The sequence below is a fragment of the Mobula birostris genome, chromosome 20, assembly GCF_030028105.1.
Source record: "Mobula birostris isolate sMobBir1 chromosome 20, sMobBir1.hap1, whole genome shotgun sequence".
Lineage (NCBI taxonomy): Eukaryota > Metazoa > Chordata > Chondrichthyes > Myliobatiformes > Myliobatidae > Mobula > Mobula birostris.
In genome coordinates, this window is record NC_092389.1 from 64317463 (window position 1) to 64344039 (window position 26577).

Genomic DNA, 26577 nt, shown 5'->3' on the forward strand with positions numbered 1-26577 from the left:
CGGTCTGCTGAGGTGAACTCGGGGTTTGAGTCTGTGATCCCTGGCTCCACACCCCAGCCGGGGGAAACATCATTCTTGCCGCAACCCTCTCGATATCATGTTAGATTGTGCTTGTCTCTTATTTCTCTAAGTGCGAGACAGGCCCAGTGCGATCATTGGCTGTGGGAGCACCTCAATGGATGGGCAAGTCAGTGTATTTGTTCTGTATTGTTCTGGAGCCTGGTGGTTGAGGGTAGTGACTGTTCCTGAACCTGGTGGTGATAGTCCTGACTCTCTTGTGCCTTTTACCTGATTGCAGCAGTGAGAAAATAGCTTGGCCTGGTTGTTGAACATCTCTGATGATGGATGTTGCTTTGCTGCAACAGCGTTTCATGTCGATGTGCTCAGTGGCTGTAAGGACTCCACCCGTGATGCATTGCGCCGAATCCAATACCTTGTGTAGACTCATCAAGATGGAGAGGAACTGGTTCATTCATCGCGCTCTCGATGTGAACCTTGTGGTAATGAAACTGGTTCCAGACCAGCAGCTTTGACTACAACAACAGTGGTCAGTACTGAATGCCCTGCAGTTACTGCAGGAGAAGGAATGGATGGACACAGTGGGGTGGTTCCCTGAGCAGACAGTACAGACCATCATGCAGAATGCCTCATCACCAGATCTTCAGTGAGCGATGTCTCAGAAAGGCAACGTCCATTATTAAGCCCTCCAGCACCAGGGCAATCCCTTTTCTCACTGTTACCATCAGGTACGAGGTACAGAAGCCTGACGGCACACACTCAACAATTAGGGAACAGCCTCTTTCTCTCTGGCATCCGATTCCTAAATGCACATTGAATCTTTGGACACCATCTCATTTTTTTTTAAATACAGAATTTCCATTTTGCACGTTTTTAAAATCTATTCATTATATGTATACTGTAATTGTAATACTTGCTTATTTATTATTATTCAAATTTTATTTTCCCCTGATAGATTATGTATTGCATTGAACTGCTGCTGCTACGTTAACAAATTTCACGTCACTTGCTGGTGATAATAAACCTGATTCTCATTCTGATTCACCAGCAGCCACGCAGTCCTCACCTGGATGGTGGCGAGAGGGCCCCTCCCAGTCTGATCCTTGCTGCATGCCCGGAGATCACTCCCACAGCGCGCTGCCCCGAGATTACGGCAGTGGAGAGGAAACGGTCACTCACCTGTTTGAGAACCGTGGGCTGGCGAGGATATGTGGAGAAAGATGAAAGGGCCTGTGCCACAGAACCTGTGTGACATCAACTGTTGCTGGAAGATCATCAACTCGGTGGAAGGCGGCCAAAACGTGTTGGTCTGACATCACATCGATTTGGCCGGAGACCAGGGGTTCCCAGCCTGCGGGCCACCGTCAATGGTATAGGTCTATAGCATAAAAAATGTTGGGAACCCCTGTCGTACAGGAATGTGCCGACCGGTACATTCCAGGCTGCAGGGACGCCATTGAAACTATAGGGGCCCTCTACTACTGCGCAGGGAGGGGCCGGGTTGGCTCAGGAAGCTTCTCAATTTTTGCAGGAGTGAAACATCCCAGGGGGCCACCAGAGCGAAATGAGAGTGGGGAGAGAGGGAAGACAGGGAAAGAGGAAGGGGGGGGGTGGTGAGAGAAAGAGAGAAGGGGAGAGCTAGGTGGGGAGAGAGGGGGAGGGGGAGAATGGTAGAAGGGATGGAGCGAGGGGAGGGGGGAAGAATAGGAGAAGGGAGGGAGTGAGGGGAGAGGGGAGGGACAGATGGAAGGGAGAGAGTGCAGGAAGAGAGGAGAGAGGAGACAGGTGAAGGGGGGAAAGGAGAGAGGTGAGAGAGTGAGAGGAGGACGAGAGGGAGGGGAGGAGAGGGAGCGGAGGAGAGAGAGGGTGAGGAGAGAGGGTGAGGAGGGGGGAGGAGAGAGGGGAAGGAGAGAGGGGGAGGAGAGAGGGGGAGGAGAGAGAGGGGGAGGAGAGAGAGGGGGAGGAGAGAGGGAGAGGAGAAAGGGGGAGGGGAGGAGAGGGAAGGGAGGAGAGGGAGGAGGAGAGGGGGAAAGAAAAGGGGAGGAAAGGGGGGAGGAAGGAGGGGGGAGGAGAGAGGGTGAGGAGAGAGGGGAAGGAGAGAGTGGGGAGGAGAGAGCGGAGGAGGAGAGAGGGAGAGGAGAGAGGGGGAGGAGAGAGGGAGAGGAGAGAGGGGGGAGGAGAGTGGGAGGAGAGAAGGGGAGTAGAGAAGGGGGAGAGAGAGGGGGAGGAGAGAGAGGGGCAGGAGAGGGGGAGGAGAGAAGGGGAGTAGAGAAGGGGGAGAGGGGGAGGAGAGGGGGGAGGAGAGAGGGAGAGAGAGAGGGAGAAGGGGGAGGAGATAGAGGGGAAGAGAGAGGGGGAGGAGAAAGGGGAGGAGAGAGGGGGTTGAAGAGAGGGTTATAGAGAGTATGGGCAGAGGGAGAGAGAGAGCAGGGGAGAGAGGGAGAGTGAAGTGGGAGAGAGAGGGGAAAGGTGTAGAGGAGTAGAGATGGAGAGAGGTAGAGCGGTGGAGAGGGAGGAGAGGCGGGGGTAGGGGAGGGGCAGAGGGTTGGGGGAGCAAAGGAAAAGTGGGGAGAGGGGGAGGACGGAGAGGAGGGAGACACCGGATGGAGACAGATCAGAGAGGAGAGAGGAGAGGGAAAGGAGAGAGGGGACAGAGGAGACAGGTGAGGAGCAATGGTGACAGAGTGGGGAATTGAGAGGTGGAAATTGAGAGAGGGGAAGGAGAAGGAGGGGGAGGAAAGAGATATGGAGTACAGAGAGGGAGAAAAGAGGGTGAGGAGAGACAGTGGGAGTAGAGAGAGGGGTGGGAAGTACGGGAAGGAGGAAGAGAGGGTTGGGAGTTGGAGAGGGGTGGTAGTGGGAGAGGGAAAGAAGGAGCGGGGGAGGGAGAGTGGAGTGGGTTGACAGTGAGGGGGTAGTGGTGAGGGAGAGTGGTGAGAAAGGGGTAGGGACTGGGGAGAGAGGAGAGAGGGGAGTGTGTTGGGGCGAGAGTGGGGAGAGCGTGGGGAAAGAGGGGATAAAGGGGGGAATGAGAGGGCAGAGTGGGAGAGGGTGAGAGACGGAGAGGTGGGTAGAGCGCACTGATAGGATGGAGGGGAGGGAGAGGGGATGGAGAGAGTGGAGAGAGGAGAGAGAGGACAGGAGGAGGGAGTTGAAAGAAGGGGGGGAGGATGCGACGGCGAAAGGGGAGAGGGGGTGAGAGGTGCGAGCATAGAGGGGGTGGAGGGTGAGGAGAGTGGGAGAGAGGCGAGAGGGAGAAGAGGGTGGGGAGGGTGGAGAGAGAGGAAGCGAGAGGGAGAGAGTGAGAGTAGGGAGTGAGTGGAAGGTGAAGGGGAGAGGGGGTGAGAGGGAGTGAGTGTGTATAAGAGGGGAGCAGAGTGAGAGAGACAAAATGAGAGGAGAGGAGACCAATGGGAGAGAGGGGAGAATGAGGGCAGAATGAGGGGAAAATGAGGGGAGAGTAAGGGAAGTAATGGGAGCGACGAGAGAGGGATAGAGAGGGGAGAGAGGGCAGAGGAGAGAGAATTGGAGGGAGGGAAAGCGAGATTTCGAAGCAAGAGAGTGGGGAAGGAGGGAGGGAGAGAAATGGATAGATACAGATTGTGAGGAGCCTTACCTCACCCTGATTTGATGATGAATGCTGTTTTCCTCATGTTAAGGGAGTGGTTGATAGATTCCTGATTGGTCCGGGCATGAAGGGATACCAGGAGATAGCAGGAAAATGTGGCTACGGAAAAATGGATCAACCAGAATAAAATAGTGGAGCATGCCCGATGGGCCAAATGGCCTAATTTTGCTCCTATATCTTACGGTCTTATGGTCTGAGAGCAACCTCTCATTCACTGGTAGCAAGAACAATGAGCTGATTGTTGACTTTGGAGGAGGAATCTGGTGGTTCAAGAGGCAATCCTCATCAGGGCTCAAATTTGAAGATGATCAGCAAATTTAAATTCCCCAATGTTATCATTTCAGAGGATCTGTCCAGGTCCCGGGATGTCAGTGCAATTACAAGAAAACAGGAAATGTCTCTCCTTGCTTAGAAGCTTTCATGGATTCAGAATGACATATCAAACCTTAACAAACTTCGACAGATGTGCGGTGGGGAGCATGTTCAGTGGTTGCATCATGGCCTGGTATGGAAACAGCAAAGCCCTTGACAGGAAACTCCTGCTAGAAATAGTGGATACGGCCGGTACTTCACGGGTAAAACTCTCCTCACAACTGAGCACATCTCGATGGAGTGCTGTCGCAGGAAAGCAGCATCCATCATCAAGGACCCCCACCACCCGGGCCATGATCTCTTCTCAATGCTGCCATCAGGAAGAAGCTGCCTGAGCCTCAGGAGCCTCAACACCAGGTTCAGGAACAGTTATTACTCCTCAACCAACAGGGTCCTCAACAAGAGGGGATAATTTTACTCAGATTAACTTGCCCCATCACTGAACTGTTCCCACACGCAATGGACACAATCAACAAAGCTTCATCTCATGTTCTTGATATTTATTTCTTAGTTTTTTCTTCTTTTGCATTAGAATTTTGTTGTCTTTTGCACATAGTTGTTTTGTTTGTCCTGTTGGGTGCGATCTTTCATTTATCTTATCATCGTTCTTGAATTTACTGAATTAACAAAATAATCAAATCTCAGGATTACACATGCTGACATGCGTGTACTTTGATAATAAATTTACTTTACTCATTTTAAATTGTGCATTTAATTTGTAAATATCTCTCTCAAACAGAAGAGCGGGTTGTGAGCTCACTCTGCTGGGTAAATTATTTTGTTCTGATCTGAATGGTCGGCCCAACACTGTGACCCCTCGTTCGAGGCACCCCAGTTACTGGAAACATTCCTGAGTGAACTGGAAAGCCTCGAATACTCTTTTTCTCTGCTCAAGAGAGCACGCGCACGCGCACGCACATACACACACACACACACACACACACACACACACACACACACACACACACACACACATTTCAGAACGGGGACGATCATACCAGTGCCAAAAAGACCAGGGTGACCTTCCTCAACGACTATCGCCCAGTGACGCTCATTACTGTGATGAAGTGTTTTGAGGGGTTGGTCACGGCTGGAATCATCTCCTGCCTGTTCATGGACCCACTGCAATTTGCCAATCGCCACAATTTTTCAACAACAGATGTAATCTTACTGGCTGTCCCATCAGGATCAGCAGGATAAAAGCAATTCACAGTCAGGGTGCTCATTGCAGCTCAGCGTTCAACACAATCAGACCCTCAATTGTAATCAACAAGCTCCAAATCCTGGGCCTCTGTACCTCCTTCTGCAACTGGATCCTCACCAGGAGACCACAGTCTGTGTGGATCAGAAATAACATCTCCTCCTTGCTGACAATCAACACTGACACACCTCAACGATGCGTGCTCAGCCCACTGCTCTACTCTCTCTACACCACGTCTGTGTGGCCAGGCTCATCTATAAACTTGCCGATGACACAACTATTGTTGGTGGAATTACAGATGGTGACGAGGAGGAGGACAGGAGTGAGATCGATCAGCAAGTTGAGTGGTGTCACAGTAACAACCTTGCTCTCAACATCATTAAAACAGAGGAATTGACTGTGGATTCAGGAAGGGGAAGTCGAGGGAACACACACCAGTCCTCATCGTGGGATCAGAAGTGAAAAGGGTGAGCAGTTTCTATTTCCTGCCTGTCAACATCTCTGAGGAACTATCCTGGGCCCAACATATTGATGCAGTTACAATGAAGGCACAACATCGGCTATATTTCATTCGGAGATTGAGGGGAATCGGTCTGTCACTAAAGACACTTGCAAATTTCTACAGGTGTACTGTGGAGAGCATTCTAACTGGTTGCATCACTGCCTGGTGTGGAGAGGCCACTGCACAGGGTCGGAAAATGCTGCAGAAAGTTGTAAACTCAGCCAGCTCCTTCATGGACACTGGACTCCACAGCATCCAGGACACAGTCAAAAGATGATGCCACAAAAAGGTAGCAACCATCATTAAGCCCCCATCACCCAGGACAGGCCGTCTTCTCATTGATAACATCAAGGAGGATGTACAGGACCCTGGAAACACACTCAGCATTTCAGAAACAGCTTCTTCCCCTCCGCCATCAGATTTCTGAATGGACAATCAACCCATGAACACTTCCCCAGCATTCTCCCCCTCTTTTTGCACTACTTTTTAAATCTAATTTTAGACATACTGATTGTAATTTGTAGTTTTTATTACTATGCGTTGCAATGTACTGCTGTCACAAAACAACAAGTTTCACCACACATGCCAGTGATATTAAACTTGATTCAGATACACAAACACACACAGCTGGGCTCAGACACACAACACTCCCACATTCCTCCCTTTGTGACTCCCTGCTTGCTCCGTGGCCCCCGGTATGAATCTCAAACTGTTGCAACACCTGCCCTTTAAATTCATGACTGAGGGTGTGTTGTACCTGTTCACTGTTTGAGATCGATATTAAATGAAGAGCATTGAATGGGAAGGAAGGTTTGAATGCAAGAATAAAGATCTCCTCTGAAGGTATATGGGGTCCTGGTGAGAGCGTACATGGAACACTATGCACAGGTCTGGTCGCCTCCCAGAGTCAGCCTGTGGGATGAAGGGAATGAAGAGAAGGTTTCCCAGATTGATTTAGGGGCTGAGGTAGCATCCTCAGAGAGATTACACTGACCGGGCCTGTCACAAAATTAGAGAAATAAAAGGTGTTCTTGACTGAGACAGACAGAGTCTCACAGATTATTGATAGGGTAGAGGCAGGAATGATGTTTCCTCTGGCTGGGTTGAGGAACCAGGTGTCACAAAATCTGAGGTCAGTTTAGCAGGTCTGAGATGAGGAGAAATTTCTTCGCTCAGACTAGAGTGAACCTTTGGGATTTGCTCCACAAGATTTCTAAATTGAAAGAGCAAATTCAGGGGCCCTGCGATGCTGCGTACGTTGCAGGGAAGTGGCGCTGAGGTCAAAGATCAGGCATGTTCTAAGTGAAGGGCAGAACAGGCGCAAGGGGCCGAATGGCCTGCTCCTGTTTCTTTTTTTTTATTTTCTGATGTCCGAGTTTACCTTTGTGTCTCGTCCTCCTTTGGCCTTCAGCCAGTCGGATTGCACAGCGGAGCGCTGAGAGCACCGGAGATCCATCGGCAGCCGCTGCGGGGCAGCTCCCGTCTCCCGGCAGCAGGGGTCGGGTCCGGGAGGCAGCTCCGGACAACAGGCCCCGATCCACGGCGGGAACGGCGCTGAAACATCTGACTGAATCCCCACCAGTCTCTTCACCGCTGCCATCGGAAGGGTTCAAGGCCCCGGCCGGTGTTGCAGCCTTTACCCGAGGTGCAGCTCCCAATCTCCGGACTCTCCCCAGTCCGCTCCGAGCGCTCACCGTCCTGCCCACTGACACACCTCAGCCAATGGGAGCAACAGTCTCCCAGCGGTACTCGCTGATTGGCTGTGACCGTGTCTGAGGGCGGGCTGCTGCGGTGAGCTGGAGCTGTCAGTCACAGTTTCTTCTCAGATCGAAGGAAGTTCCCCGAAACTCAAAGCGCATAGTAAATTTTATTATCAGAGTACATATAAGTCACAACCTGCCACTCTGAAATTAATTTACCTGCGGACATATTCAGAAAATCTATATAATGGTAACTATAACTGGATCAGTGAAAAATCAATCAAAGTACAGAAGACTACAACTGTGCAAATGCAAATATGGAGAAATAGCAATGAGTAACGAGACATGAAATAACCGCAGGGGCTGCTGATGGATCTGTGGAGCTCTGTCCGCTCCCCTGTGCAATCCGACAGGCTGAAGGCCAAGGGGGAACAAGGCGGAAAAAACATTCATGTTTTAATAAATAAGAAATACGAGCATGTGTGGCTATTCGGCCCTTTGCGTCTGTTCTGCCTTTCACTGAGAACCTTTGACCTCAGCGCCACTTTCGTGCAACGTTCCCATCACCGCTGAGCCCCCAAATATGTCTAATCAATTTAGAAACCTTGTGGAAACAAATTCAAAGATTCACTGCACTCTGGATGGGGACATTTCTCCTCATCTCAGTCCGTCAGAGGTGAGCTCGGATTTTAAGTCTGTGAAGTTCTGTGAACCCTGGTTCCACACGCCAGCCAGGGGAAACATCGCTCTTGCCCCAACTCTGTCATTATCCTATAAGATTGTGTGTGACTCTTCTTTCTCTTATTCAGAGCCAGGCCGAAAGCGATCTGTCTCAGTCAAACCAGCTCTGATTTCACTCATTTTGATACCGGTCCAGTGCGATCATTGGTTGTGGGGACATCTCAATGGACAGCAAGTGATTGCAGTTGTCCTCTGTTATTCAATAACTTGATCGTCGAGGGTAGTAACTTTTGGTGCGACTCCTGAGGCTCTGGTACCTTCTAACTGGCTGCATCCGCCAGAAAAGAGCCTGGCCTTGGTGGTGAGCACCTCTGATGACGGATGCTGCTTTGCTAGGACAGCGTTTCATGTCGATATGTTCGGTGATTTGGAGGGCTCCACCCGTGATATCCTGGGCCGAATCCAGTACGTTGCGTAGTTTCATCAGGAGGGCGATGAAATTATTTCATCATCTTGCCAAATCCTTCCAAAATGGCGGCGAGAGGGGCGCTCCCAGTCGGATCCTTGCTGCATGCCCGGAGATCACTCCCACAGCGCGCTGCCCCGAGATTACTGCAGTGGAGACGGGACGGTCACTCACCTCTTTGCGGACTGTGGGCTGGCGAAGATATGTGGAGAAAGATGGAAGGGCCTGTGCCACAGCAGCTGCGTGGTAGAAGACTCACTGATCTTCGGGTGAAGGCATTGCACGGTTCAAACTTGTGAATATTTCATGGTGAATAAAGTTTGCTTTGATAAACTTCTGGGCCGTGTATAGAGTTATGAAAACTGATCTTCTATTGGAGCTGGGACAGACATGGGTAAAGTCCGAAAGCTTCTTCAGGATTTCACAAAAAAAAAATGTTTCCGCCCTGTGAACTAGAATATCCAGTCCTGTGTTTACTCCCGCAGCCAGGAGTCGGTCATCACCACTGCATCTGTCTCCTCACAGCACAATATTCTCTCCACATCCCCAATGACATGGCATAGACGAATTTAATAGCTGCTTTCAATATTTACTAAACCCCGGGTTTACACCCCACTCTGACTCTCTCTAGACCTCGAGAAAAGTCAAAATGTTCTGTTGGGCGAACTCAACGGGTCAGGCAGCAACTGTGGAGGGAAATGGACAATCGACATTTCGGGTCGAGACGGTCCTGATGAAGGAATTCGGCCCGGAAATTCAATGGAATATTTCTCTACACAGATGCTGCCTGACCTGCTCAGCTCCTCCAGCATCACGTTTCTTACCGGAGATTCCAGCACCTGCAGTCTCTTGTACCTCTCTTTTCAGAACTTGTCCCATGAGTCCCGCCTCAGACTGAACCAGGCTCTTCACTCCTGCTGCATTTCTGTTCTGCTTCCTCTTTAGCCCATCACGCCTACCGGGACACAGGCCGCCAACAGCAGCTCGCCAAAGTCCCCTGTCCAGGGCCGGGGTTTGATCAGCCCTGTGGCTTCTCCTTTCACCACACGACTTCAATCGTCTTCCAGGGGAAGGTCCTTCCGATCCCGGGGATGAGGCCTGTGGAGATTCAGTTGACGTTTCTGTCTCACTGGGTTTTTACGGGATGGGGTTCCTAGACCCATGCACGACCCTCCTCCTTTTGCAGCCGGGCTTGGGCAGTCCATGGTCGAGTTTTCATTTCTGTTCCGAACTGTTTAATCTGTTTCCGATCCCTCCCTGATATAGATACCACAATTCCTTCCCACCGACAGCGACGTAACTTTAATTCCCTGGGACTGCAGCGCGTGTAGTGGACAATCGCGGTACTGCAGGGGATCGGCTGCTCCCCGAAAGCGGAAGCATTCTGAATTAGGAAGTGCCGGGAGTTAACATGGCTTCGAAAGCACCGGCCGAGAGTTGGACCGAGGAGGTAATTTGTCCCGTCTGTCTGGATTTCTTCACCGATCCGGTTATCCTGGAGTGTGGGCACAACTTCTGTCGCTCTTGTATCACACGGTGTTGGGAAAGGGAGGAGAGAAACTCCTGCCCGGAATGTAGAGAGGTGTTTGCTGACCTCACCCTCAGGGTCAATCGGGCCTTGGCAAAGCTGGCTGAAAAAGCTCGAAATCTAAACCTGAATCTGAAAGGGAAGGAAAGTAAACTTCACTGCGAGAAACATGAGGAAGAACTGAAGCTGTTTTGTGCAACAGACAAGACTCTGATCTGTCTGATCTGTGCAGCTGCGCAGGAACACACAGAGCACCGCTTCCTGCCGATTAAAGAAGCTGTTAAAATCTACAAGGTAAAACTAACCTGAATTTGAAACTCACCCCACCGCCCATTGTCCACGACACAAGCCTCCATAAACAACATATCATTCCCCCACCTTTCGCCATTTACAATGGGATTCTACCACGGAGCACATCTTTCCATCCAAAAGCCCACTCCCACCCTCCACGACAACTCTCGGCTCCCTATAGGGATCGCTGTCCACATAATTCCCTTTTCCACTCTCTCCTCCCCACCGATCTCTCTCCTGACCCAGATATCTGCAAGCGGGACAAGTGCTACCCCTGACTCCTACACCTCCTCCCTCGTCACCATTCAGGCCCCAAACAGACCCAAATCCCCCCCCCTCCGTTTTCTCCTTCATCACCCTCCCCCATGTTCCCCCTCACGTTGTCTCCCCCGTCACCTGTCAGCTGGTTCTCATCCCGACCTTTTTTATTCTGGCTTCTGCCCCATTCCTTCCCAGTCTGAATGAAGGGTCTCATCCCGAAACGTCGACAGTTTATTTCCCCTGAATAGATGATGCCTGACTCACTAGTTCCTCCGGTATTTTGTGCGATAATCGGGTTTGATTACTTGTTTCTTCTGTTGTTGTTGCTTTTTTTTTTTCAATTTCCTTCGCTCTCGGACTTCCAGAATCAGCTAAAATCTTCCTTAGACTCTCTCACAAAAAAGAAATCAGACTTCCTGGAAAAGGAGCAGCAACAGAAAGAGAAGATTTCCGGAGTTCGGGTGAGGTTTCCTGAGCGGAATTTCTGATATCACTGTAAAGTTTTGCACCCTTTAATGCAGAACAGCAGAGTATCGCAGAGTACCTGGGTTCGATCCTGACCCCTGGTGCTGCCTGTGTGGAGTTTGTATGTTCTCCCTGTGACCGCGACAGTTTCAGACACATCCCAAGAACACGCTGGAAAAATGGTTAATTACAATTAACCCCGTGAAGGTGGGGGAGTGTGTATGTGAATCATGTGGGAGTTAATGGGTCAATGAGGGAGAATATGTTTCAGAGAATGAGGTTGACCGGAATGTTTGAGAACTAGCATGGACTTTAATGGACCGAATGGTCACCTTAATGTCATAAGGAAACACAACACAGCAATACGGTAAATTTATCTTCATCTTTCATTCAACAGGAACAGTCACACAGCGTTCAGACCCACATCACATCCCAGTTCGCTGAACTGCACCAGATTATCACTGAGAAAGAGCAGAGCGTACTCAGGGATCTCAGGAAGGAAGAGGCAAGAATTCTAAATCCCATGGAGAAAAATCTTCGAGAGATTCAAGAGAATATAAGGTTAATTCAGGAGGAAATGACAAAGTTAAAGGAACAGATGGATCAAAAAGACAGTATGATATTTCTCAAGGTGAGGGATTATATTTCATTTTTTTCCTGTCAAAGGACACTAAATGAACAGTGGTATATTTGAAATAAACACAGCACAGCGGCCAATTCTAGCAAGTCAATTGCTGCTTCTGGCGACTTCGCACAGATTGAGGATATTTACAAGGATGTTGCCTGGATTGGGGAGCATGCGTTACGAACACAGGTTGAGTGAACTCGGCCTTTTCTCCTTGGAGAGACGAAGAATGAGAGGTGACCTGATAGAGGTGTATAAGATGATGAGAGGCATTGATCGTGTGGATAGTCAGAGGCTTTTTCGCATGCTGAAATTGCTAAAACAAGAGGGCACAGGTTTAAGGTGCGCGGAAGTAGGTACAGAGGAGATGTCAGGGGCAAGTTTTTTTACGCAGAGAGTGGTGAGTGTGTGGAATGGGCTGCCGGCGGTGGTGGAGGCGGAAACGATAGGGCCATTTAAGAGACTCCTGAATAGATACATGGAGCTTAGAAAAATAGAGGGCTATGGGTAAGCCTAGGTACTTCTAAGGTAGGGACATGTTTGGCACAGGTTTGTGGGCCAAAGGGTCTGTATTGTGTTGTATATTTTCTATGTTTCTGCGTTATACTTGTATGATGTGCCCTGCAATCGCTCCAACAATCATGTTCCAAAATATCGAAGGTATTGATTCGATCCCTTATCAGCAAGGTACAATCTTGCAGCAAATAAACTTAAGCGTAATTAATCATAATTAAGCAGCAATGAAGTGGTCAACAAATGATATGACATCCATCCGTCCGCAGCTCAAAACTGCCCAGAGCAAAGCACAAATACATATCTTATTCCCTGCCCTTTAACCACATCCTCACTCACGTAACTAGTTAGCATAATAAACACGCAACACAAAATCCAATGCAGACAGAAAACAGATACGTTGCTCTTACACACAGCATTTACAAATGACAGTAAACTATTATCACCAGACAATTGATGCATGTATTCAGGGTTGTTGTTCCAGAATTGGATTTATACAACTTCTGTACATCCCAGGACAGAATGCAATCTTCTCTGAAATGCTTTACTCTGATCATAACACAGAACTGCTGATTGTGTCCTTAATTACCAAACTAAATATCCTCTAAAACTCCCGTTAACACTCAGTTGCAGTCACAGGCTGTGAGTGTGGCTGGTGCGGTGGGTGTGAGGGTCTCTCTGTCAATCACTGAGAGCAAAGAATGTGACCCACACATCAGACTTATCCGCAATATCCGGTTTCCATCAGGTTACGGAAACTTTCACTGTTTCTTTACTTTTTCGGATAAGTTTCACATGGGATTATATCCCATTCTCCATCATAAACAGTCCATTTGGTCCATCTTCTCCTATCAATTTCCCTACTTCACAAGCCCCCTCCCACCTACTCACCACACCCAGCGACAGTGCCCGAACTTCATGGTCTCTAGTGTGTTTATCCAGTTTCCCCATTACATTCATTCTCTACTGTTCTGCTTCAAACACTCCTGTGGCAATGAGCTCCACATCTTCTTCACTAAATTTCTTACGGGATTTATTAAATTCCAACTAGAATTTCATCTCCGCATAAATAGAGGCTCTTTGTCCAACTTCACACAATCAAATCCATCACTGACCGTAAATTCCTCCAACTTATCTCCCTGACGTCGAATCCAGATAAAAATGCACAACCTGTCCTGTCTTTCCTGTAGGTTTCATCCTCTCAGTAATGATCTAACTTTCAGAACCCTTCCCTGTAATTAACCCCATGCTTCTGTATTGTCCGTGTGTGAGAGTGACTGAGGGAGTGGGAATTTTCAACACCTTGTAATGATTTGGTTGAAATTCAGGATGTGGACGGTAAGACTAAACAGATTTGTGTTTTTATTTATTTCAGGAGGAAGCTTGTCAGAACCGGAGGTAGGACATGCTCTTTACTGAAATCCTGTATAGATTTGTAAAATAGTTCAAAATTTCAGTTTATAACCAACAGTTTAATGTTTACAGAGTTAACGATGATATCCAGGAATTGACAATAACAGATGAGGCCCTACCGGTTGAAAAATTCGATCACCTCTATTTGCTGAACACAGAGCTGAGAGAAACACTTGATGCCATTAATCGAGGTAATACTTACAAAGATTGATTTCTCCTTGTTCATGAGACTCAATTTAGCTCCAATTTGAAGCAAAGATTGCTGTAATAATGGGCTGAAGGGGAACTGAAGTTTATTCCACATCAGCCCCACCGACTGGGAGGCATCACTGTCACATGTTCAGCTGGAGACACCAACACAGGGTCACAATACAACCAATACACGGGACTGGCAGATGAACCACTGTGTCCTGATCCCAGGCCACTGCACTAACACGCCAAGACATGAGATTGAATCCTACCACAGGAGCTGGGAAATTAATACTGATCTTATGATATTGTAGGGAATAAAAATGGGTATCAGTGTGGTGACCGGGATTGTAAGAAAAATACACAAGTCCTTCGTGCGCTGTGAGTGCAGACTCTGACTGACACAGGTCTTCCCCCTTCTGGATCAGAACTCTCACTGTTGTTAGAGGGAGAAGAGGGCAGCTGTAGTGATAGGGGACTCAATCATCAGGGGAGCAGACAGGAGAATCTATGGACGTGAACAGGACCCCGGAACGGTGTGTTGCCTCCACGGTACCAGGGTTAGGAACGCTGGGATCGTGTCTGCGGCATTTTAGAGAGGGAAGGAAAAGAGCCAGATACGTTGGTATATTTCGGGACCAATGACATTGCATTAAAAGCAAAGAGATCCTGAAAATAGAACTTGGAGAGCTTGGTAGAAAGCTCAGAAGCAGTACCTCCAGGGTTGCAATTTCTGGATTGCTGCCTGTGCCACGTGCTGGTGAGGGTAGACACAGGATAATTTGGCAGATTAAAGATGGCTGAGAAGATAGTGCAGGGGGCAGGGTTTCAGGTTTTTGGATCATTGGGATCTCGTCCCGTGGAGAAATGACCTGCTCGAAATGGATGGGTTGCACCTGGACCCGAGGAAGAACAATATTCTCACAGAGAGGTGTGATAGAGCTGTTGAGGAGGCTTTAAACTAACTTGGTGGGAGTGGGGTTTGGAACTGGAGTGAAGGGATGGGACTGATGGTAAAAATGCAAAGATAGCGTGTAGTCAGACTGTCAGATAGGGCGGACAGATCATCATAGCTTGTCACACCAGAAAACCAGCCACTCTAGTGTTGTTTGGTTGATGTCGAGCAGGTCAGTGTCAGCTAAATCAGGTGAGAGTGGGCAGTTGCGCAGAAAGTGTTTAATATTTTGCACCCTTTCGCCACACTCACAGGATTCGCTGGTCTTTAAACCCCACTTCACCATATTGTCTCCCGTCCTACAAACTCCCGCTCTCGCTCTGTTGAGAGTGCACCACTTCCGTCTGTCAAGCAGTGCCCCGTCTGGGAACATTTCTGTGGGGTCTTGCACTGTATTGTTTGGTGGGGTTCTGGCTTCTCTTTGTTGCCAGAGGTCAGTCCTGTATGTTTGGGGGGATGTTCCGTGCCGTAGTTGCTCCACTGTAACAAAGCATTTCCTCGATTTTAGCCGGTTGGAAACTGGCACGTGATGATGTAGTGGGTGCCGCGGATCCGAGTTCTGTTTACCTTTTTCAATTTTTGTCGTAGTGTATCTTCGGATCTCTGGGGGAGCAAAAGGCGGACAGATGAGAGGAGAAAATTGCAGCCAGCAGGGTAAGTATCAGTGCATTAGGGATGCAGAATCAAAAAGGGTAGCATATACAGCAAACACAAAATACTCTGCAGATGCTGGGGTCAAAGCAACGCTCACAACACGTTGGAGGAACTCAGCAGGTCGGGCAGCATCCGTGGAAATGATCAGTCGATGTTTCGGGCCGGAACCCTTCCTGCAGCAGATACAGTACGCAAAGTGTTAAATCTTAATTCGTGGAGTATACGAAATAAGTGCATGATCTTGTTGCAGTATTTGAGATTGTCAGGTATGATGTTGTGGCCATCACTGAATTGTGGCTAAAAGATGGTTGTAGTTGGGCGCTGAATGTCCAAGGTTACAAATTGTATCGGTTGTATAGGAAGGTAGGCAGAGGGGGTGGCGTGGCTCTGTTGCTAAATCATTAGAAAGATGTGACGTAGGATTGGAAGATGTTGAATTCTTGTGGGTAGAGTTAAGGAACTGCAAATATATAAATGACACTGATGGCAGTCACATACAGGCATCCCGACAGTAGCTGGAAAGTGAGCCATAGATTACAAATGGAAACAGAAAAGGACAATGTTATGATAGTCATGGGAGATTTCAACATGCAAGTCATTTGGGGAAATCAGGTAATCTGGTGGGTAATGGATCTCAAGAGAGTGAATTTGTTGAATTCTATGTGATGGTTTTAAAGAGCAGTTTCTCGTTGAGCTTGCTCAGGGAACAGCTCTACTGGATTGGGTGTTATGTATTGAACCGGAGGTGATTAGGTAAGAGAACCCTTAGAAGACAGTGCTCACAACGTGACTGAGTTCAACTTGAGATTTGATAAGGAGAAAGTGAAGTCTGACGTCGTAATATTTCAGTAGAGTAAAGGAAATTACAGTGGTCTGAAAGAGGAGTTGGCCAAAGTAAACTGGAAGAAGATGCTGTCAGGGATGACAGCAGAGGAGAAATGGTGTGGGTTTCTGGGAAAATGAGGAAGCTGAAGGATAGATGTATTCCTAATATAAATAAATACTCAAATGGAAAAATAGTACAACTGTGGGTGACAAGGGAAGACAAGCTAACTTAAAAGCAAAAGAGAGGGCATAGAACAAGACAAAAATTAGCAGGAAGACAGAGGATTGGGACGCTTTTAAATACCTACGGAGGGCAATTAAGAGAAGGATGGGGAGGGGAAAAAAGGAATATGAAATTAAGTTGAATTGACTTAATATCTTACATCCTTCATATACATGAGGAATAAAAATTTGTATGTTACATCTCTATCTAAATGTGTAATGTGCAATTTACAGTAATTTATAAATAATATGTACAACATGCTGGTCGATATAACATAGAAATAGAGTTGTCTCAGCACGAGTTAAGCAGTCTGATGGCCTGGTGGAAGAAGCTGTCCCCGGAGCCTGTTGATCCTGGCTTTTATGCTGTGATACCGTTTCCCGGATTGTAGCAACTGATAGTGTTTGTGGTTGATGTGCCTCGCATCTCCAGTGATCCTTTTTACACACCTGTCTTTGTAATACAAGCTGGCAAACAAAATGAAATTGTTTTTCAAGTATTGTTAAAAAAATGAAATAGAGATGAGAGTGGATATAGGGCCACTAGAAAATGAGGCCTGATATGTAATAATGGGGGATAAAGAGAAGGCAGATGAACTAAATGAGAATTTTGCATCAGTCTTCACTGTGGAAGACACTGGCACTGTGCCAGGTGCTGAAGGGTGCGAGGGAAGAGATGTGAGTTCAGTTACTTTTACAAGGGAGAAGGTGCTCAAAAAACTGAAAGACCTAAAGGTACACAAGTCACTCAGACCAGATGAACTGCACCCTAGTGTTCTGAAAGAGGTAGCGGTAGACATTGTGGAGGCATTTGAAATGATCTTTCAAAAATCACTGGACCTTGGCATGGTGCCAGAGGACTGGATAATTGCAAATGTCACCCAACTCTTTAAGCAAGGAGGAAGGCAGCAGAAAGGAAATTATAGACCAGTTAGCCTCACCTCTGTGATTGGGAAGAAATTAGTGTCAGTTTTTTAGTATGAGGTTATGGAATGGTTGATGACAGGGGACAAGACTTGACAAGTTAGCACGGCTTCCTTTCGGGGATATCTTGCCTGACAAACCTGTTGGAATTCTTTGAGGAGATTATAAGTAGGTTAGATAAAGGGAATGTAGTGGATGTTATAAATTTGGAATCTCAGAAGGCCTTTGACAAGGTGCCAATGAGGCTGCTTACTAAGTAAAGAGCCTGCAGTATTACAGAACAGTTACTGGCAGGGTCAGAACATTGGCTGATTGGTAGGAAACAGCAAATGAAAGTAAAAGGATCCTTTTCGGGTTTGCTGCCAGTTACTACTGGTGTTCCGCAGGGGTCGGGGATGGGACCACTTCCTTTTATGCTGTATATCAATGATTTATCTGATGGAATAGATGGCTTTGTTGCCAAGTTTGCAGTTGAGACAAAGATTGGTGGAGGGGCCGGTAGTGTTGAGGAAACAGGTAGGCTGTACGAGTAAACAACAGGAATTCTGCAGATGCTGGAAATTCAAGCAGCAAACATCAAAGTTGCTGGTGAACGCAGCAGGCCAGGAGCATCTCTAGGAAGAGGTAGAGTCAACGTTTCAGGCCGAGACCCTTCGTCAGTCCTGATGAAGGGTCTCAGACTGAAACGTCGACTGTACCTCTTTCTAGAGATGTTGCCTGGCCTGCTGCATTCACCAGGCTGTGCAAGTACTTGCATGAGGAGAATGGGCAAGAAATTGGCAAATGATATACAATGTTGGAAAATTCATGGTCATGCACTTTGGTCGTAGAAATAATGTGTGGATTATTATTATTTTTTTTAAATGGGGAGAAAATCCAAAAAGCTGAGATGAAAATGAACTTGGGAGTCCTTCTGCAGAACACCCTGAAGGTTAACTTGCAGGTAGAGTCAGTTGTGAGGAAGTGAAATGCAATGTTGGTATTCAATTCAAGAGGTCGAGAATACAAGAGGAGGGATGTGATGCTGAGGCTTTAAAAGGCACTGCTCAGGCCTCACCTTGAGTACTGTGAACAGTTTCGGGCTCCTCATTTAAGAAAAGATGTGCTGGCGATGCAGAAGGTTCATTTCATAAGGATGATTCCAGGAATGAAAGGGTTATCATACGAGGACATTTCATAGCTCTGTACTCCTTGAATTTTGAAAGATGAGGACAGATCTCATTGAAACCTTTCAAATGTTGAAAGGCCTAGACAGAGTAGATGTGGAAAGGATGTTTCCCATAGTGGGTGAGTCTAGGACAACAAGGCACAGCTTCACGATAGAGAGGCTTCCATTTAAAACAGAGATGTTGAGAAATTTGTTGAGCCAGAGGGTGGTGAATGTGTGGAACTTGTTACCACAGGCAGCTGGGAAGGCTGTCGTTGGGCGTCTTTAAGGCAGAGCTTGATAGGTTCTAGATTGAACACAGCGTCAAAGGTTACGGGGAAAAGGCCAGAGAGTGGGGCTGAGGAGGGGAAAAAAGGATCAGACATGATTTAATGGTGGAGCAAACTCGATGTGCCTAATGGCCTAAATCTGCTCCGATCTCTTACGGTGTTATGGTTATCAGATATAATGGTTAGCATTGTGACAATGAGCCCAGGCACACCACCCAGCATCGACATCAGTCAAGATTTCAGCTCGGGAGAAGCACACACAGCATAACCGGCCCGGAAAAAACACCTCCACACACATACACAGGAAGGACAGGCAGATTGTAGTCAGTAGTACATTGTTATTTTCCTCAGTTACCTGGAAACTAATCTCTTCAGACACAGTGATTTATTTATTTAAACAACGCAGACACATGTCACACATTGCCAGCACACACCAGAAATGTGATGACACACTGTGACGCCCAAATGCTTCAATGTGCACACTCTCCTTCAAGGTGTACACACACCCACTGACACTTACCACAATCAACACATACACACACACACACACACACACACACACACATACTATCAGAGTGTGACACACGGCTGAAGAAGCTAGCACAAATTCCTATCTAGGAATTAGATCTGCCGTCCTTACCCAGTCTGCCTGTTCTGTGCAGAGAGCTGCCCTCTGACGTGACGTCACATCAGCAGTTCACAGACAGACTCCAGGGTGAGATTGCTCAGGAGGGTGATCTGGGAGGGTTTGACAGACGTTGAACCCACGGCCCACTTCATCCATCTGCTAGACTAGGATGTCTTCCTGAGCATGACCCGTTTGTTTGTGTCTGTCCCAAATCCCTCTAACCATTTCCTATCTATGTACCTGTCTAAATTTATTTTAAAATATTTTAATTTTACCTGTTTCTACAGCATCTGACAGCAAATTCCATCTGCCCACCTCCCTCTGTGTGAGAATGTTACCCCGTAGATCCCTCATAAAAAAAAAATCATCTTTCACTTTCAATCTGAGCCCTCTGGTTCTGTACTCCCATTTCCCGGAAAAAAAAGACTCCCTTTATCTCAGCCCGTTATGAATGTATTTACCTCGATAAGGGGTCATCCCTCAACATCCTACACTACAGCTAAATAGCCCAAGCTCAACCACTCTCTGCTTTTCACCCAAGAACCACCCCCCAGCCCTGGTAACATCCTCCTGAAGCTTCCTGTCCAGTGTAATGACATCCTCCCCATATTCGGGGAACCAGAAATGCAGACAATACCACACTTGGAGTATTGTGAGCAGTTTTGGGTCCCGTATATCAGAAAAGATGTGCTGGCTTTAGAAAGGGTCCAGGAGTTTCACAAGAATGATTCCAGGAATGAAAGAGTTAACATATGAGGAGTGTTTGATGGTCCTGGGCCTGCACTCACAGGAGTTTTGAAGAATGGCGGATTTATTATTTGTCTCAACTCTATTCACCCGCCTCCTCCGCATAACTTTTGATGCCCTGACTAGTCAAGAAGTTTACCTATCAACTTCTGCTTTAAAAATTAAACATGAGAAAATCTGAGCTGCTGGAAATCCAAGCAGCACAGGTCCTGATGAAGGGTCTCGGCCTGATCTCCCTTAACCTACTTGGAGAAAGTTATGTTGGGAGGATGTTCCCCATAATGGGTGGGTCGAGAACAGAAGGCACAGCCTCTGACGAGAGAATGCCCATTTAGCACAGGGATGAGGAGGAATTCCTTTATCCACAGGACAGTGAATCTGCCACAAGCAGCTGTGAAGGCAATTAACTGAGTATATCTAAAGCGGAGCAACACACACAAAATGCTGGAGGAACTCAGCAGGTCAGGAAGCATCTATGGAAAAGAGTAAACAGTCGACAGTTCATCTGAAACACTTCATCAGGACCTGTGTTCCTTCAGGGTCACTGCAAATTCTCCCCCTGTCCTAATGAGGGGCTGCGGGCGATGGGGTTGTGGGAAAGGGAACAAAGGGATCCCGATCTCCATCTTTGTCCCCCTCCAGCTTCTCGTTACGTCTACACACACAGTTCACCTACAGGCTTTCCACCCCTTCCCCACCTGGTTCTGGTTCAATCTGCCGTTTATCTCTCCCCTGCTGGTTCCCATTATCACCTCCTTTCCTATCTCGAACCTTCACACTCCCCCACTTCACACTTCACACTCACAAATGAATGTTAACATTGAATGTAGGGCCTGTTCCTGTGCTGTACTGTTCTATGTTCTCTGTTCCCTGTTGAGAGGAATGAGAGGAGACCTCAGGGAAACACGAAATTCTTTCAGGTCTCAGCAGGCAGGATACAGGGAGGATGTTTCCCTTGTCTGAGGAGTCACGGGTCAGGGGTCACTGTCTGTTTGGAATTCTCAGCACTCGTGAGGGGAGAAGGGTTTTGGGGGTTCTTAGCCATTCAGTTCACAGAGCCATCGCCGTGCAGCATAGAAATGTGCGCTTCAACCCATCACATCTGTGCTGACCGATTTACCCATCTACATTCATCCCATTGGCCAGCATTAGGTCAGTCTCCCTCTGTGCCTTGCCTATTGAAGTGTCTGTCCGTGTGTCTCTCAAACACAGAGGACTGGAGGCCTGTGACCTGCAGAGGTCGGTTCTGGGGCCGGGCGGGGTTTGTCATTCATATTAATGATTTTTACGATAGTGCAGGTGCCATAGTTAGTAGGTTTGTAGGTGACACTAAAATTCATGGTATATTGGACAGCGAATAGGATTCTCTAAGTTCACAAAAGTCCCTTTGTCAACTGTAGAGATGGGTACAGTGACAATGTTTTCAAATGCATCTTGCCAGGTACGTGGATAAGAAAGGTGAAAGGAATAATGGACAAATGGGGCAAGCTCATTAAAGCAATTTGATCGGCACGAACAAGTTGGGCCGAAGAAACTTTGTGACCTCCTGTTTAAATCCATTCACCCACCCCCTTCCCATCTTAATCCACCCCTTTCCCGCACTCGTTTCTGCTCTCTTTTTCAATCTTTTTATTGTTTCAAAGTTAATAAACATAACAATAATAACGATACAAAGAGACTGGGACTACATTAATAACGGTTAGCATGTACAAGCACAGATTCCAAGCAACAAATGTCGTTTAGCCTCCCAATCTCTTACTAACTAACCATGAAAAAGATATTTTATAAAGAGGAAAAAAAACCTAAACTAAAAAAAAAACTAAACTGCTGTCTGTCTCCCCTATTTATTTCTGTTCTTGAGGGAAGATGTCGACCTGAAACGGAGACTGTCCATCTCTCTCCACACCTCCTGCCTGACCCGCTCGGTTCCTCCAGCATTTTGTGTCTGTTTGATCGGGAATTCTCTGCTCTCCGTCCAGAGAAAACCCTTGCGGAGACATTAGTTGCCCATCTGCTTTCGTTGGGTCAAATCACAGGAAAGGTTCGTGTCGGCCACCAGAGCACGCCTGAGGCCCAGCGGCCTTTCCGCCGGTTCCAGGGCCGAGTTGTCAGAGTCTCCCCTCCGATCCCCAGGGCCGCGCTGCTCGAGACTCCCCCCGGTCCCCCGGAACTCTCTAATTCTCTGCTTCTCCCCCCAGTCTCTGTCACCCTGGATGTGGAAACGTCGAGCCCGCTGCTCGAGGTGTCTGAGGATCGGAAGAGTGTGAGATGGACCCGGACCCAGAGGAATCTCCCTGACACCAGGAAGAGATTCACAAACTGGGAATGTGTGCTGGGATCAGAGGGATTCACATCGGGGAGACATTACTGGGAGGTGGAGGTGACGGGGAATCGGCGCTGGTGTCTGGGAGTCGCCGCAGAGTCTGTGGAGAGGAAGGGACGGGTCAGACTGAGACCGGAGACCGGATTCTGGATCATCGGGCGGGATGGTGACGTGTTACATCGGGATTGTGACCTATTCTTTGGTTTTATCCCCTCCCCTGGGCCCCGTCTCTCTGCCGGTCCCATTCCCGGGAGGGTGGGAGTTTATCTCAGTTACGAGTCCGGGACAGTTTCATTTTACAACGCGGAGACCAAGTCCCATCTCCACACCTTCACTGGGAATAAATTCACAGGGAAACTTTATCCTTTCTTCTGGCCTCGGGATGTAAACCAGTGGCTGAGAATCTGCTCCAGGTCTGTAATCGGGTCGGGTCCCGGGACCGGCGTCAGGAGTAAAGTCCCTGTAAATATAAATGTGCGGAGAGTGGAATAAACACGAAATGAGAATTATCGATCCGTTAATTTTAATTCGTTCACCGCATCCGACAACGGAACTGAAACACCGCGGATTCAGCAGCAGCTGCGGGCGGCGGGTCCTGAGCTCCCCCGGGTCCTAAAGTCCACCTTCACTGAGATAGGTTAAATGGGACAGGTGGGGGTGGTGCTGACTGGAAGAGGGGGGTCAGGGTGAATCTTGGTAAGACCATAACACACAGGAGCAGAATTAGGCCGTTCAGCCCATCGACTCCGCTCCGTCATTCCATCATGGCTGATCCCGGATCCCACTCAACCCCATAACCCTGCCTTCTCACCATGTCCTTTGGTGGTCTGATCGATCAGGAAATGATCAACCTCTGTCTTAACTATACCCACAGACTTGGCCTCCACCGCAGTCTGTGATAGAGTGTTCCACAGGGTCACTACTCTCTGGCTAAAAATATTCCTCCTGACCTCTGTTCAAAAGGTCTCCCCTCAATGTTGAGACTGTGTCCTCTAGACTGGATATCCCCACCACATGAAACAACCTCTCCACATCCACCCTATCTAGTCCTTTCAACACTTGGTAGGTTTCAATGAGACTCCCCTTTCCTTTCTGAAATATGGGACCCAAAATATTGATTAAACTCCAAGTACGGCCCAACTTGTGTCTTATAAAGGATCGGCATTATCTCTTGCTTAAATATTCTATTCCCCTTCAAAGAAAAGCCAGCATTGCATTTTTCTTCTTTACCACAGACTGAAAATGTGAAATAACCTTCTGGGACTCTTGCAGGAGAACTCCTAAGCCCCCTGCACCTTATCAAAGGCCTTCTGAAAATCCAGGTAGATGATATCCACTGCCTCTCATTTGTCCACCCTCCTTTTCACTTCCTCAAAGACCTCTAAAGGTTTGTTAGGCACGGTTTTCTTTCACAGAAATCATGCTGACATTGACTTATTTCATCGTTATTCTCCAAACACCTTGAAAATACAACTTCAATAAAAGACTTCAATACTTTCTCTACCACTGAGGTCAGGCTAACTGGCCTATAATTTCATCTCTTTTGCCTTTCTCCCTTCCTAAAGAGTGCAATTTTCTATTTTCCAGTCCTACAGGACCATGCCAGAATCCAGTGATTCTTGAAAGATCGTGACCAATGCATTTATTATCTCTTCAACATCCCTCAGGACTCTGGGATGTAGTCCATCTGGTCCAGGTGACTTATCCACCTAAAGACCTTGGAGTTTGTCCAGCTCTTTTTCCTTTGTAATAGCAAAGTCACTCAATCCTGCTGTGTCTTCCACAGCGAAAACTGCTGCAAAGTATTCATTAAGTTCATCTGCCATTTCTTTGCCCATTACGACCTCACCAGTATTATTTTCCAGTGGTCCAATATCAACTCTTGTCTCCCTTTCACTCCTTATTTAACTGAGGAAAAAACTCTGAGTGGCCTGCTTTATATTATTGGCTAGTTTGCCTCATATTTCATCTTTAACATTCTTATCGCTTTTTAGTTGTTTTTTGTTGGATTTTCAAAGCATCCAATAATCGAGCATCCCACTCACTTTTGCTACCTGAAATGCCATTTCCTCAGGTTTTACACAGTCCTAAACTTCCCTACCACATTTCAATGGTTTTCCCAAACTACATCATGTTTAAATTTAGAAAAAAAATCAGAAGTGACATTTTTGATCCTTCGGTTAAATTTGAAGAGGCTTGGGAATCATTTATTCAACATTTTCATGTGATGTAATTTGACCTTTCCGAATCCTTCTTATTAACTCCAAATATATGAATAGAGGAGCGGAGTTGACAACATTACTGAATGTGTTCGATTTAAGATATTGGTCTAGCCTTGTTTAGTTCCATTTGCTTTTTCTCGGGGCGAGGGGGGGGGTCTTTTGTTTTTTTGGGGTTTTTTTTGTATTTTTTATTTCTTTCTCCTCTATAATTAATTATTTTAAGAGTTTGGAAGTCTATTATACCTGTATTATTTGAAATCTATTTTGCACGTGCTTATCAGCAATAAGATTATTCCAATCTCTGTGTATCAATATTGTTATTCTGTTTATAATTTTGGAAAATTAATAAAATGATTTAAAAAGAAAGAAAGAAAGAACTTCCTCTGTGGGACATGTCTATCCTGCACCTTGCAAACTATTCCCAGATACTCAGCCACCTCTGCTCATCGTCACCCCACCCGTATCCTCCTCCAATTCACCTGGGCAAGCTCCTCTCTCATGCCTCCGTAATTCCATTTATTCCATTGTGAGCCTGATACATTTGACTTAGGTTTCTCCCTATGAAATTTCAGTATGAATTCAATTATATTATGATCACTGCCTCTGATGAGTTCCTTTACTTTAAGCTCCTGAATAAGGTCAGGGTTATTGTACAACACCCAATGAAGGATGACCTTTCCCCAAGTCGGCCCAAGCACAAGCTGCTCCGAAAAGCCGTCTCATAGGCATTCAACAAATTCCCTCTCTTGTGATCCGACACCAACCTGATTTTCCCAATCCCCTCGCATATTGAAATCCCTCATTACAATTGTGACATTACCATTATTACATGACTTTTCCCTCTAATTACTGTGAATTAACTTAAAGTCACTCCCACAACTTAATAAAGTTTTTTTATCTGAAAACTATCTACTCCCCCAAAGATTGTACTGAGAATGCAATTAATTTTTTCAGCCTTATATGCTTCACACTGAAATAGTGTGTGTTTAACAGTTTCATAACTTCAAAATGTACATGACACAGAAAGACGTTTTCCAATTAGATACAAGGTATAATTAACCATAGTGTGGGAAGTTCTAAGTTGTGTCAATATAATTCCTTCCCTTCATGTTTTAAGGCCTTCTTTTGTAAACTCAACAGGTTTATGTATTCTGTAAAGGTGTCTGTACTTATGTCCATTATCCTACAAGTCTTGCCATAAGCCCCTAATTCTTAACCCTTTGCTTCTGATTTGCTAAGTGGAAAGTCTCTATCCACAGCTGAACTTTTAACAGGTTTTTTTTTTGCTAAACTGTCAGCCTGATCATTTCCCTCAACAGTGCGATGTGCAGGGTCCATAATGTGCAGACATATGAACCAAACTTTGTATATGAAATATTGTTTGATGAGTTTCTAACAGCAAATCTGACCTACTGCTGGAATGACCTATTTTAAGTCTTATCAAAACCGAAGAGGATTCTGAACAAATTACAAATTTGCAAGGACCAATTTCCTCCACCCACTGTAAGCCCAAAAGGATGGCAATGAATTATGCTTCATTTACAGATTAGTGGCTGGCAAGTCATTTCTTTATCATTACCTGCAATTCAGACACAAAGAAACAAAGCAGCCACACCAACATTCCCAGTTAAATTATCATTTCATCCATCTGTAAAAATGGTTACCGAATGGTAATTACTTTCATTAATATACCGGTGAACCAGCAGACTCTCAGGCAGAACATAATCCTATTGTTTTACCTAAAATCAACTGAAGTCATTGGGAAAAACAAGGTGGTGCTACAGAGA

At 46.8% G+C, this 26577-nt stretch overlaps 2 protein-coding genes across 2 annotated transcripts in view; both read left to right on the forward strand.

The window, feature by feature from the left end:
• LOC140185043 (uncharacterized) overlaps positions 1–26577 on the forward strand; it is a 423878-nt gene that overhangs the window by 354407 nt on the left and 42894 nt on the right. Inside the window, 3 exon segments of the mRNA XM_072238262.1 lie at positions 1067–1210; positions 7133–7366; positions 9514–9701. Coding sequence (XP_072094363.1) covers positions 1067–1210; positions 7133–7366; positions 9514–9701 — 566 coding nt within the window.
• LOC140185273 (zinc-binding protein A33-like) lies at positions 9980–24821 on the forward strand. The gene is made up of 7 exons (XM_072238664.1): positions 9980–10390; positions 11014–11109; positions 11511–11744; positions 13627–13649; positions 13737–13855; positions 15397–15462; positions 22444–24821. Exons 1-7 carry the CDS (start codon positions 9980–9982, stop codon positions 23058–23060), a joined length of 1566 nt encoding a protein of 521 aa, XP_072094765.1. The 3' UTR covers positions 23061–24821.

Excerpts from the sequence above, each read along its gene's own strand:
- LOC140185273 (XM_072238664.1), top strand. The coding sequence starts at position 9,980 with ATGGCTTCGAAAGCACCGGCCGAGAGTTGGACCGAGGAGGTAATTTGT. Across the intron at positions 11,745-13,626 it reads ACAGTATGATATTTCTCAAG|GAGGAAGCTTGTCAGAACCG; the intron begins GTGAGGGATTAT and ends TATTTATTTCAG. Across the intron at positions 13,856-15,396 it reads ACTTGATGCCATTAATCGAG|TGTATCTTCGGATCTCTGGG; the intron begins GTAATACTTACA and ends TTTTTGTCGTAG.